Raw genomic sequence first — 13877 nt, 5'->3', positions numbered from 1 at the left:
AGGATAGCAAGATTGGCAAAGAGAAAGGGCCACAGAACAGAAGGTGGCAAGGCCAGTAAAGATGGCAGAATGCAAGGCAGCCAAAATGGCACAGATCTGGGGGAAATAGGAGGGTGGAGGAATTGAAGAGGAGGTAGTCCCTTACCTTACCAAGATTTAGGGTTGGGAGGAAACAATTCAGGAATGGCTTGGGATGGGACCTTAGCTAATGACCAGTGGGATATGGCTAACAATGACAATCGGGATTACTGGGATTGCAGTAATTAAGTGAGGTAGTCTCGTGGCATCAGGCTTTACAACTGCTTCCCTTAGTGACAGAAATTCCAGTCCTAATTACCATTGTAACGCAAGGACTATCTGAATTTGCATGGTCATGGCTAGACAACTGCAGAATCTCTATTTCATTCTAATCAAAAGTATGAAATTCTTGTTATCCCGAGATCATCTTTGTAACATATGAGTGTAAGATGTTTTGTTTCTGATTTCACAATATTATATAGTGTCAAGTAAAATAAAAGGTTGCTTTTCAGAAAGTTTCTGCTTTTTACCTGTTATGGTAAACAACAGCTGTATAAGCTTCTTTTGAAAATTCAGCACAGCTAGATTTTCCGAAGATTACCTATAAAAATAAATGAACAAATGTATTTTCAAAAAAACATTTTTTATTCTTCAGAACTGGAAATTTCACTAAATCAAAAATGAATATCAAGATACCTATTTATGTGGCATATATTTATAACCTTGATAAATATGATTTAGTTTAAATACCGACTTGTTAAAAATAAAAATATTTGACTGCAGAAATAGTTATTAATATTTCAAAAGAAAATAGATTTTTTAATATCTGCTGCATATTTTGTGGTGTGTGCTGTGTGCAGAGGTATGTAATTATTATTCATTTAATCACCAAGTGAGTCAGTGACTTATAAGGGGTTCAGATGCCATAAATAGCAAAACCAAAATCAGATAAAGCTTGGATCACAAACATTTCAGCAAGTTAACCCTGTTAAATTACAAGCAGAACTGAGCAGATGTTAAAATAATATGAAGGGTTAAAAATAAAACAAAGTTAAGAAACAAATTCTCAAATTCTTTTTGAGCCATTTGCTGGCTCAAAAAGTCTGAGAAACCAGTGGTCCAGCATGATTCTGTCCCAGCAGGAGTGCAGCCTGTATAGCACAACATTTTGATGTGCATCTAATGTACAATCAAAATGAAACACAGACACACACACAGACACACACACACACCATACCGGCATTGCATTGCTTGGATCCTCTCCAAACATAAACTGCACTTTTACAGTAATATTCCGAGCAGATCCTTGGCGATTGGCAAAGTTAAGGCTTTGTGGATAAACATATAGAAGATTTCTACAAAAAAGAGAGAAAAATACAAAAATTACATAGTGACGAGGTTATCTGAGTTATCTGTGGCTGATGAATTATAAAACAATGCATCAAATAATAGTAAATGGAAACTACTAAGCCAGAAATAAGAAAAAGCTGCAGGGATAAATAAAAGTTAGCTGACATATAAGCCTGTAATGTTAACTGATTAGAACCCCATGAAATCAATGGGGTATATTAGGGACAACTTAATTCTTATTGATTTCAATGTGAACTAAGCATAGTTAACTTTGATTTATTCTTTGGTTCTGTTTCCAGGTATCTGCTAAATGGGGAGAGAAGGATAAAAATTGACCGCTTTTGATAAAAGCTGGAAGTGATAGAATTACACTCATTTTATGAACCTGTGATTCCTTAAATTAACACTCAAATTTAAATCTACAACAAAAATGACACAGCGCTCTCCTTATTTCCATTATAAACATCTATTTATTATAATAATATTTTCTCCATAGTTAAGCTTTTGATTCATGCCTTTTCTGTGAATTATTTTATTCCACAATACGTACAGTTATACAAATGAACCATCCATAAACATAGTGGCTACTTCATATCAAAACAGAGTAAATTTGCTCTTCCTAAATTAGGCTGGAAGTTTAGTAATCTTTATATTCAATATTCATGCATTGGCTTAAAAAGCTACACAGATAGAATGTTACAGTGAATATTCGGATTTCTGGGAGGGAATGGTATGGAGCCCATTGGAAATCTCCTAGAATTTCAAATCAGATGGCAAAATTTATACTTTAAAAAAACCTCCTTGTGAAGTTTACATCTTTCTTGAAAAAATTGCCAATTCTGTTGTTTGAAGTACACATTTCTCATATTACTAACAAAAGCCGATCTCAGTGTTTTTTCAAATGTGCTAGATAGTTTTATTAACACTCATTTGCTGAATAATAGATGAGCTGGGACAGTCAAAATAATAAAGCAACAATTATATCCATATTTGAAGCAAAAATAGGGTTTGAAAACCCTAATTATATATCCCAAAGATGTGGGTCACTGCTCCTGTCCTTCATGACGACCATCTTATATGCTTAGGTTAGACCATGGGTCAGCAACCCGCAGCTCTGGAGCCACATGTGGCTCTTTCATCACTCTGCTGCAGCTCCCTATCACCACCACAATTTTGAGAGGCGATTCTGGTTAAGGGGAGAAAAAGCACAGCGTGCCAGGATGAGACTCTTTGGCAAGAGGTTCGTTTTCTGGTTGGCTCCATACTTGATTGGGCTTTTGGTTAGGACAGGAAGAGACTCTACGGTGGGGGAACTGGACTTCTGGTCAGCTGCAGAAGTGAATGGCGGGCTTCCGGTTAGGACCTTTGTGGCACTTTGAGTGTTTAAGGTTGCTGATCCCTGTACACTTTTTACAAGGGTAAAAAGAAAGACCTCTGTTGTACATCTGGAACCACATGTGTGACAATAAATGAGTGGACATGGCATGGTCTGTATCAGTTATTCCAAATTGCTCAAAGCTTTCAAAGTTAAAATAGCACAGCTGGCATAATATGTGTGCCATGTAAACTGACAGCCACGCTCAAGTTGCCAAGTTCTACATCAATTGAATGTTCCAAGTCATCTTTAAAGGTAAGCCTTATTTACACTTAGCATAACATTTGCTATCAGGAAAAGTTCATCAGATGGGCTCAAAGAGCCTAAACAGGACACAGGTTACATTCATTCAGGTTTAATTATCAACTACCTCAACTTGATTATTTTTTTTTTAGGACTGAACATGCTATGTGTATTTATAGGCATACTAGAACTCTCCCAGAGAAAGACAAATAGCAAAGGGAGACATTTCTTTTCTAAGCAGAAAGAACATGAAAATTATTCTAGTATTGGTCTTTATGATTTCTCTAGTAATTTCAGGTAGACTAGACGATCACTTGGAATCAGCAATTGCTGAGCCTAAGTCAAGATTTGCTATGTCTGATGATGTGCATTTGCTGGCCACTGGACTACTCCAGCTTGGGCGTGGCCTTCAGGACTTTGTGATCAAAACCAAAACCCAAATGGATGACATCTTTCAAAGGCTTAACATTTTTGACCGATCTTTTTCTGATATCTTGCAACAAACCAATGAAATGAAAGAAGAAGAGCAGCAGTTAAAAAAAGCCACAACTAAATTGCAATCAACTGAAGAAGAGATGAGAAATGTATCTTTGCAGCTTAATTCCAAAATAGACGTCCTTGCCATCGAGAAGATTCAACTGAAGAATAAAGTAGGGAAACTAGAAGAAAAAATAACTGAACTTGTACAGACCCAGCTTGATATCCATGAGCCAAGAGAAATTGCCTCACTTAAAGTAAGTAGAAATGAAACATACTGAGTGTTGCCAAAGTAAATTGTATTTTGTGCAATGATAATTCAAAAAGATTTAGTCATTTCTGTTGCTGCTGGACTAATGTGCTGCATTTTAAAGAATAGCAATAGCAGTTAGACTTATATACCGCTTCATAGGGCTTTCAGCCCTCTCTAAGCGGTTTACAGAGTCAGCATATTGCCCCCAACAACAATCCGGGTCCTCATTTTACCCACCTCGGAAGGATGGAAGGCTGAGTCAACCCTGAGCCGGTGAGATTTGAACAGCCGAACTGCTGAACTGCAGTCAGCTGAAGTAGCCTGCAGTGCTGCATTTAACACTGTGCCACCTCGGCTTTTTCCTTAATGCTGCTTTATTGTGCTTTGAATGCTACCCATAGCCATTAAAGGAATGTGTAGCATGTAAAAAGTCTTTAAAATAATAATCTTCAAAGTAATGACTGTTTCTTGAAATAAATTTGCTCTGATGGTTTTCCTTTTTAACATATGTACAAGTTATTACTTTTATTTTGAGAGCTTGGCTTAACTGTGAAGATTTAGACTAAAACAAGTAATTAACAAATGATAATTTTATGTCAAAAAGAAAATGAAGTTAGCAAACTGCCTTTTCTTTCACCCCATAATGTTTATAGTTATATGCTTTTTCAATCATTCATTTGTATGGTTCATAAGGAAGAAATTGGCATTCCTTCACTTTTACAAATTCAATTCAAATTCAAATACAAACCTACAGCTCTATTCCAGGCATAAAAATTGCATCTTAAAATTGTTAATCTGATTTTATATACTGAAGTTGGTTTGAAAGATCATTTTAAAAATAAGAATATAACATTTGCTTACCTCTACAGCAAGCATTAAGAATACATTTCTGAGATACAGCGTAATTAAGGTACATCTACTGATATTTTAGCCATCAGGTGAAATGGACTAGAAGTGTACAGTTTCAATTACCAAATCATACTGTTTACTGCTCTGAAATGTGAAAAAGCTGCCGAAAACTGAACATATAAATATCTAAAAACAATGCTTTTATTGTCAGGAAAGATATATCAAAGATAGCACTTGGGTACAATGCAGTCGACAATTGAATAACATCTTCTGGACTTTATGGACAACTTTTTAATATGATTATCAAATTCAGATACTAACCATTGAAACAGAGGAAGAGGCGGCTGATGGGTTTTGTGATAAAGTTCAACCTAAACAATAGAATATTTAAGCAACAGGCTGGAGACTTGAATGCCGAAGTTGGAAATACTGAAGAGAAAAATATAATTGAACTGAATGGCCTAGGAAAGAGAAATGAAGCAGGAGACCAATGTACCTATTTCTGGCAATCCAATGAGTTCTTCATCATCAGAGTCTTCAATCAAAATGATCTCTATGTAAGAAGATGGAACAGCTCAATTATAATGACATGATTAAGGCTGATTGTGGAACAGATCACAAACTGCTCATGTCCAAGTCAAATTAAAATGGAACAAATAAGCCAATCCATTTCCATGATATAATCTTCAGCACCATTAGCAAGGACAACATGAGGAACTGCTTTGAAGTCCTGAACCTCATTGAGAAAGAACCAGAAGAATAAGGAATCTAATCAAAATAATTTTTTAAGGATGAATTTGAAAAGAGATTGCCAAGGCCGAGAATCAGAAGAAAGCAAACTGGATGTCAGAAGAAATGATGGAAACTGGCAAGAACATAAAGGAAGATGGGCATAAATAAACAAAAATCTTCCAAAAGATCTCTAAACTCAGAAGGAGGTTTCTGCCTCAAATTGGATGCTAAGATTAGAAAGAAGTCAGTCAAAAGGAAACTTAGCTGAATGTGCACACTATCACACAATATATATTTACGTTCTTCACAATGCTTAGAATTATTCACTGCAGATTGCAGGCCAACATGGAATAGAAGATGATCAGGTTCAAAGTATCATGTCTTGGAACATTAGGATTCTTGAAAGACTACAATACTAGGAAAGGGGAAGGAAAGAGACAAGAATGACAGCAATAAAATAGACTTGATTACAGAGATAATGGATAGTGTTATTTGAAGGCTTGAAAGGCCAGATGGGGACTGATGATTCTGAAGAGAGTTACCTAAGTGATCACTAAACGACAGCAAAATGATGACACATAATCTATCAATACAACACATACTATCCTCATTTTTCATCCATTAACTTCAGAAGACTGCATTTTAGGGAAAGCTTGCTATGCTAGCCTATGTCAATTTCTTAAAGTTGATGCCTTCCCTATATATTTGACAATGATTATTTTCAACATGTGTTGAGATGACTTAAGGACATACTGGCCAAGATATGATAGAAATTACATACACTACTGCAAAAAGTAATATGGAGACATTTTATGCTTCAGATTATGATCCTTTAGGTCTAAACTATTGTTTTCGCTTTTCCTATAGAATTTTGTTGAACAGCAAGATGGCCAGCTCAAACACCTTCTCAAAATTGTTCAACTACAACATGATCAGCTCACAAAACAGCAAGGGCAAATACAGGACCTGGAAGAAAAGGTAAATTTGTTGAATATTAATGGCCATCTGTAATCTGGGGGCAATTTCAATGGGCTAACTGACTTATAAGAAAGAAAGAAAACTGCAGCTTCCAGAAAGTTTTTATACATAAACTTCCAAAATGTATCATAATTTCAGATGAAAGATCAAGTTTACCAACAGTCAAAAAAACCAAGGTACAACTATTTAGGGAGCCAGGATTGAGAACTCTAACCATACTTGAGTTTGACATATTTAATGTGAGAATTCAAAAGATTCTTATGCGTGTTTAAGTCTTACTGGGTTCAAATGAGCTTCACCAGAAGGTATGTTTAGGATTACAGATTTCATTTTGTGTGTAACACAAGAGGATTCAGTGACGGGGTTCATACATCATGCAAGTTATTATTTGGTTTGTTTGGTCAACAAATTATGTGAATTCAGTCATTGTCTAGGTCAGGGGTTGGCTTAAACACTCAAAGAGTCACAAAAGTCCTAACTGGAAGCTCCCCGTTTAGTTCTGGAGCCGACTGGAAATCCGGTCCCCCCACCAGAGTCTCCTCCTAGCGCAGCATCCTTTTTCCTCCACCTGTCCTAACCGAAAACCCTAACTATTGTGGAGCCGACTGTTACAGGGAGCCACAGCAGAGGGATGAAAGAGCCACATGAGGTTCCAGAGCTGCGGGTTGCTGACCTCTGGTCTAAATAAATTATGATTTATGTATTAGCATGTGTACCATCCATGCAGCTCTTGAAAAAAGTCTAGTGTTTTCTAAATGAAAGAATTCACTACTCATTGTATTGGTTGAAGGAAGCTATCTTAATCTACCAGATCCAAATCTGCAAATATTTGAATAACGACTAGATGCTGCAAATATTTGAATAACTACTAGATGGGAGCAGGGAGTTACTTTTCTCCAGATTTTTTTGTCCTAAAATGACTATGTTTAACTTCTTCACATGACACGGTTGATACTGCTGTCTCTAGTCAAAGATAATTTTTTCCATGGTGTTTGATCTTTCTGGTAACTTTTCTTTGGCAGAAGACATAGCTTTCATCATTCATAAGTAGCTTCATAATTTTATATTACAACTCTATAGGTAACATAGGTGGTCAGAACAGACACATGCAAGAATTTTTGTCCCCAAATTTTTTCGTGGCCAATGAAGATAAAGGGACTCTTATTCTGCCCTCCCCAGTCCAACCCTAGTGCGTTCATTTGAACTTCAAACTGTTCTGTGAACAGGTAACCTAATGAAGTACAGATGAAGATGTAATTTCTTTCTATTTTCAGATAAGCAGCCCCAATTTTCAAGAGGACTCGCAATTATTTTCTGCAATGGAAGATGACAGACATCCTAAACTGAAAAAAACAGCTAAAAATAGCAATTCTAGAGGTAATGTGCTTATGGATTTTTTTAAAGTAATTCTAATGTTTGGAATACAGCACTATTTTAGAATATTGTTCTGGTGTATGCTTTGATAGTGATAGTATGTATGTAACAAACAGATTCGATTTTGCTTATTATTCTTTCAACAACACTAAAAAGCATTTACTTAAGAATAAAAGTGAGATCTGAAATAAAATGTTGTGTCTTGCCTATCTCCTAAAATAAGTTTGTGTTCTTGTTAGTCCTTTCCTCTAAAACAAGGCATTCTATTCAATCTTCCATGATTCTCTTATTGAAACAGCAATGCTAGCATCTGCTATTTTCTGGGTACAATTCGAAGTTTTGGCAAAGATCTTCAAAGTCCTGAATGGTTTGTTGTTTTCTATTCATGACTTGAACATTATTTTGTCTGCCAGTAATGGCTTCTTTGGATTTTTTTTAAAGCTTGTACTTCTGTTACAGTAGCACATTATCTTCTCTCTGGTTCTTTTTCAAATGCCTTTGATTTTTACGAGTAATCTGGATTTTCTTCAATGACTCTTTATCTTCATATTATGTGACCAAAATACTGAAGGTTTAGCTCTTTCAGGGCTTCCAGAAAGCAATCTGGTTTCATTTCATCTAGAACTGAATTATTTTTCTTTTTACAAAGAGGAATTTTCAACAATTTTCTCCACCACCATAATTCAAAGGCATTTGTTTTAATTAATCCAGACTTTCTGATTGTCTAATTTTTAGCCACAGGTTAAAACCAGAAAACCATAGCTTTGACCACAAATAGGAATGGCTTGGAGTTAGGACATTTGAAAGGCTGTCTATTCCATATCAAACTGTAAATCCACTAAAATCAGAGGACTCCTTGTTTGTCTCTACAATTCCAGAGAACCTTGATCTCCTTCATGCTATCAGACAGACCTGTCTTACTTCTTCACTAAAACCTTTTGGAAGTTAGGGCGGCAAGTGAGGGGGAGAGTTCTCTTCGCTTTAGGATAGCCATCCTGTGATTTCCTGATGCTGCTTTTATCAAAATTGCTTGTAATTATTATGTTTTTAATCACTGCTATATATCACATGACTGCACCCAACTTAAGCCATTAGTTTTGGCTGCAGTCATTAAGCAACTCACTGTGGGAAATTAAGTGCAGTGTTATGTGGTCATGACAAGCAACTTCCTGTCAGCTTCCGCATTTACTTTGCTTGTTGGAAGCCGGTGGAGAAGATCACAAATGATGACCATGAGACACTGTGACTACAGTGAATCCATACTGATTGCCAAATTTCCAAATTAGAACCATGTGAATGACTTTGAAGATACTGCAAGTTTGAGGACTAGTTGTAATCTCATTTTTCAACACTGTCATATATCTTTGAATGGTCACTGAATGAACATTCAGTGAGGACCACTTGTTGTCCTTTTTTTTATTCCACAAGATATTTCAATCAGGTAACTGTTCCCAAACTCCAGAGGGCTAATATTAGCATGTGTAATATTTCCTAATAATTGTTCCCATGGAAAGGTAAGACGGTGCCTTTGTGAAGAATACTCTACAGAATACATTGCCCATATTCTCATAGCTCCCTTTATATGGATGCAAGAACCTATTTCGTAACTCCCTTATCTGACAAAGAACCCAGATAATTCTGATTTATTTTAGGTACAGAACAGTATAATTCAATTTCCTTAAATGTAGCAAATTTTACACTATATAAAACTCAACTTATGTTGATTACCTTAATGAACTTGTTAAAATTTTATGCTTAGATTTTATTAACTGGAAAAAATGTTTATTTCCTTGTTAATTTGCAGAATTTTGGTCAGTGACCTTAATAAAGAACTAATTAACCAAACCTGATGTTAAAAAGAATGGATACAAATATTCCACCCAAGACTTTAGTATTGATATTCTTCCATCACTTCCACCTTCGAAATTTCTATCTCAAGAGTATATGTAAATGTTGTTTTCATAAGCCTATATTTCCAAATTTAAAAAATCTTAAATAAATTCAAATTTTGTTTAAATGACAGCTCAAAAAAGTAATATACATTCTGAAAAATTGCATAGATTTCCCTAAATTTCTGTCTCTTTTAGGTAATGCTACTGATTGTACTTGGATTTACAACACAGGGGAAAGATCTAATGGCATTTATTCTATTAAGCCCAATGGATCCAAAGCATTTAATGTTTATTGTGAAATGGAAGGAGGTATGGCCCATTACATTAGCAGTATTCTTTTTAAAAAACTAATTCTTACCTTTTGCAAACTGCTGACTTCTTCATATATTTATTAAACAAACTTGCTGTCACTATTCTTATTTGCTGAGAATGCAATTTTAATCAAATAATAGTTAGCAATGAGGTATTTGGATTTCTAACTACCCTTGGTTGTTGTTTATTTTAGAAAATAGGTAAATCATTGTCATCGTTTAATTGGGTTAGACAAATGCATATTATAATTGTCTCTGAATAGAGACTAAATTGGATAGATTGACGTTTATGCAGAAATGCAAAGTCAGTCAACATTGTGCCAATAGTTTTGTTTAAGTGTATTCCAGTTCTCTTCTGCATATGATCTGATGTACAGCATTAATACAGAGATATAATATATACTTTGCAAGCTCTAAAAATGATTTTAAACAACCAAATGGTTGTATTAATAATTTATCATCTTCATCCACAGAAAACCCATGGACAATTATTCAGAAGAGATCCGATGGATCAGTAGATTTCAACCAAACTTGGGAGAGCTACATAGATGGGTTTGGTAATCTTGATGGTAAATATATTTTCCAGTTTACTCAAAGTAACATGTTTGTTGACTATAGATTTTGAGAGGGGGAGAAAAACCTTGGACATTGGTAAATGAGATTCCTTATTTGGTCGCAGTAGTTAGTCTCAGAATTGTTTATTGTTTTTCCTCCCTTCAACCTTGTCTATTTAAATTCCTAAGCCTAGGGCAGCAGTCATATAAATTATTACAAGTACATTTAAATAATTTTGATTTAAACAAGACCAGATCTAGTTAGTCACAAATGTAGATTTGAATGGATTCTATTAATTCATATGCTACAAAGATTTCTGAAAGAGGCATCCATGCAATATGTTCAGTTACCGTACTTTCTAAGATTTTCAGTGAGAAAGAAATGGAATGTTAGGGTTTAAATTTTCATTTCATGGAAATAGTATAGAACAGAAATAAGGAAAAAGATTCTGGAACCTGAGTCATCAAAAACAAATTTCAAATTAGAAAGGTCTGCAACACCTACATGAGCAAGATCAAAGCCATACATTATAATATTAATGGCTAATTTGCAACATATAACAATAAATTAATGAAGAATAACTTGATTCACTGAAATTCCTTATATGGTTTTTAAAAGTTGCAAGACTGTTGTTCTTGCTGAGCAGACTCATGCAGCTATTTGGTTCAAAACTATTTTGTTAAGAAATGTTTTTCTCTGTTTCTCTTAAACATGCTTGTTCAATGAGATTTATTCCTCAAGTTTATGCTATTCTCCGTCCACTTAAAATGCTAAATTTATGTGTGGCGTAATGTTATAAATGAAACTACCCATTATCCATTAAAGGTATTTCCTCCCCTCAAGGATTATAGTATATATTCATATATACAATTCATCCAGGGGTGGGTTCCTGCCAGTTCTAACCTCTTCTATAGAAGAGGTTCCACAAATCTACAGTGCCATTTAGAACTGGTTCCAGCTGCCTGCCCCCGCCCATCCGCACATCATCAAGATGAAGAGCAAGAAGAGGAATTCTGGGAGTTGAAGTCCTCAAGTCTTAAAGCTGTCAAGTTTGATTTTTTTTCTAAAGGATTAGGGGTGCAAGGGTCTTGTAACGACAACTTTAAGACTTGCACATTTCAATGCCAGAGTTCCTGAGCCAACGTGACTGGAGGAGGAATTCTGGGAGTTGAAGTCCACAAGTCTTAAAGCTGTCAAGTTTGAACACCCCTGGGGTTGCAAGGGTCTTGTAACTTGACAGCTTTAAGACTTGTGTGCTTCAAATGAGTTTCTGAGCCAACATTTTGGTTGCTAAGCAAGAGTGTTGCTAAGTGAGTTTCACCACATGTTACAAGTTGGCCATGCCCACCCAGTCACATGGCTGGCAAGCCACTCCCACTCAGTCACATGGCTGGCAAGCCACTCCCACCCAATCACATGGCCGGCAAGCCATTCCCACAAAGCAGGCCACATTTACAGAAGAGGTTCTAAAAAATTTTGAAACCCACCACTGAATTCATCAAATTCTCAAATATAGCACTAAAGTTTGCATCTTCCCCTCAGATCTGCCTTAATCATTCTGTTTGTCCACTTGTATTTTCAGGAGAATTTTGGCTGGGCCTTCAAAAGATCTATTCCATTGTAGATCAAGCTGACTACATTTTGCGTATTGAGCTTGAAGATTGGAGAGCTAACAAACGTTATATTGAGTATACATTCAAAATGGGAGGTCCAGACAGAGATTACGCGCTCTTTCTCTCTAGAATTACTGGGAATATTCCAAATGCTCTACCTGAACAGAAAGAAATTAAATTTTCTACTAAAGATCATAGCAACAGCACTGAAAGAAAGCTTAACTGCACAGAAAGTGACTCAGGTAAATATTTTCTGTATATGCCAGTGTTTTAAGTTTTCTTATAATCCGGGGGGAAAGTGGCAAAGGATAAGAGTTTCATAAATTTACTATGCTAAGAATAAAATACTAATATAGTATTATAAAAGAGAAAGAGAGAGAGAGAGAGAGAGAGAGAGGGAGGGAGGGAGGGAGGGAGGGAGGGAGGGAGGGAGGGAGGGAAAGGAGACAGGAAACAAATGAAGGAAAAAATCAAAGAGTATATATGAAAGAGGACTAAATGTCCCTTCAATTAAAAAAAAGTTTATTGCATGCAAAAATCTAGTACATAATAGACAACCCAATGTTATATCCTTTGTTTCACATTATAGCTTTCCACAGATTGAGATAATTTTTTTAAAAATATCCAATTATATTACGTTACACTATCAGCACAGAAAGCATTATCCTGAAGTTCTCCTGAACATGTCATTGTCTCCAGATAACCTGGTTAGAAAAGGTTTTCTTCAAAATACAGTTGTTGTCATCACTGCCACCACTATGACCAAAGGCCATATTAGTTAGGTCTATGAGAATTGTAACCCCGAACTCATCCCAAACCATGTTAAATAAACTACTATTAAAGCAGGACATTTGTGGGAATCCCAGACCTACAGGAACAACTTCTAGTTATCTTAAAAGGTTTCATTTATTAACCATGTGATTAATATATTGGTATATCAATTCAATGATGTTTCTATTATCACCTTCAGGTGGTTGGTGGTACAATGTATGTGAAGAAACAAACCTGAATGGAAGATACATCAGGTCGAGCTCAAAAGGAAAATTAGAGAGGAGGAAACAAGGATTGTATTGGAAGCCTCAGAAAGGAAAACCTTATCTCCTCAAGTCAACCAAACTGATGATATATACTACAGACTTGGAAACATTTGACTGAACATTATCAGTTTACCTAAGAAATTGCAAACTACTTCAGTCAGGATCCAGCGACAGCCCTTTTTGGTGTACAAAGAAAATCATATAAAGGATGTAATCAAACCATAATAATATTATTCCTTATAGACCTCAGTGTGGTTTGTCCTGCTCCATATGCTCAAAAAACAAGCAGAGGTTGTTAGACAAGGACTATTTTCTTTGAGGGCCATTTTAGTAGAATATTTCTTAATATCAATGCTACCTCAAGAAATGCAAGAAAAATTGAAATGTCTCACACCTTCCTTGGCACAAGATTTTGCCTTAGGAAGGGAAGGGGAATCGCCACTGCTTCATTTCTGTGAAGTGTGTGATAGGAAAAAAATATTTTATCTCACAGGATTAGACAGAAAGTCTAATAATCAGACAAGGAGTCACTATTTTCATTTTTGCCAAGGATAGAAGCGGTCTCTATTCACTTCTTTGGCAGAGATCAAGCAGTGTATTTTCAAACAGAAGTTGTTGGGGGGGGGAATGAATTGCCAGCAGCAATCTTAATGCTTTAGGCACAGGGGAAGCTGTTTTTCTCCTCTATTTAGTTTAATGCTTTATTTCAGTTCTCTAAAGCAAAATGTGGGCAACTTTTTTGTATCTGGGAGCCACAGAGGGAATGTATCCTTTGAGTTGTTTAACAACAAAAAAATAGGACTGTGAAGTTTAATAGAGG

The 13877-nt window shown here is 35.7% G+C and overlaps 2 protein-coding genes across 10 annotated transcripts in view; one reads left to right on the top strand and one right to left on the bottom strand.

Moving 5' to 3' along the window:
- Positions 1–13877, bottom strand: part of DOCK7 (dedicator of cytokinesis 7) — a 150343-nt gene that overhangs the window by 82471 nt on the left and 53995 nt on the right. For all 9 annotated transcript variants that reach the window (XM_087719564.1, XM_087719565.1, XM_087719566.1 and 6 more), the window contains exons 15-16: positions 1256–1373; positions 549–619 (exon numbers count right to left, since the gene is read on the bottom strand). In XM_087719564.1, the coding sequence (XP_087575690.1) occupies positions 549–619; positions 1256–1373 (189 nt within the window). The remainder of the gene's footprint in view (positions 1–548; positions 620–1255; positions 1374–13877) is intronic.
- On the top strand, positions 2963–13299 carry ANGPTL3 (angiopoietin like 3). Its single transcript, XM_014075932.2, has 7 exons — positions 2963–3720; positions 6165–6275; positions 7550–7652; positions 9737–9850; positions 10326–10421; positions 11990–12262; positions 12991–13299. The coding sequence occupies exons 1-7, from the start codon at positions 3235–3237 to the stop codon at positions 13173–13175; spliced, it is 1368 nt and encodes a 455-aa protein (XP_013931407.2). The 5' UTR covers positions 2963–3234; the 3' UTR covers positions 13176–13299.

The sequence above is a fragment of the Thamnophis sirtalis genome, unplaced genomic scaffold, assembly GCF_051295495.1.
Source record: "Thamnophis sirtalis isolate CommonGarterSnake01/CBP01778 unplaced genomic scaffold, rThaSir2_p1.2 scaffold_7, whole genome shotgun sequence".
NCBI classification, from domain to species: domain Eukaryota; kingdom Metazoa; phylum Chordata; class Lepidosauria; order Squamata; family Natricidae; genus Thamnophis; species Thamnophis sirtalis.
Note: the sequence above shows the minus strand (reverse complement) of the source record. Positions and strands in the feature narration are given on the sequence as shown.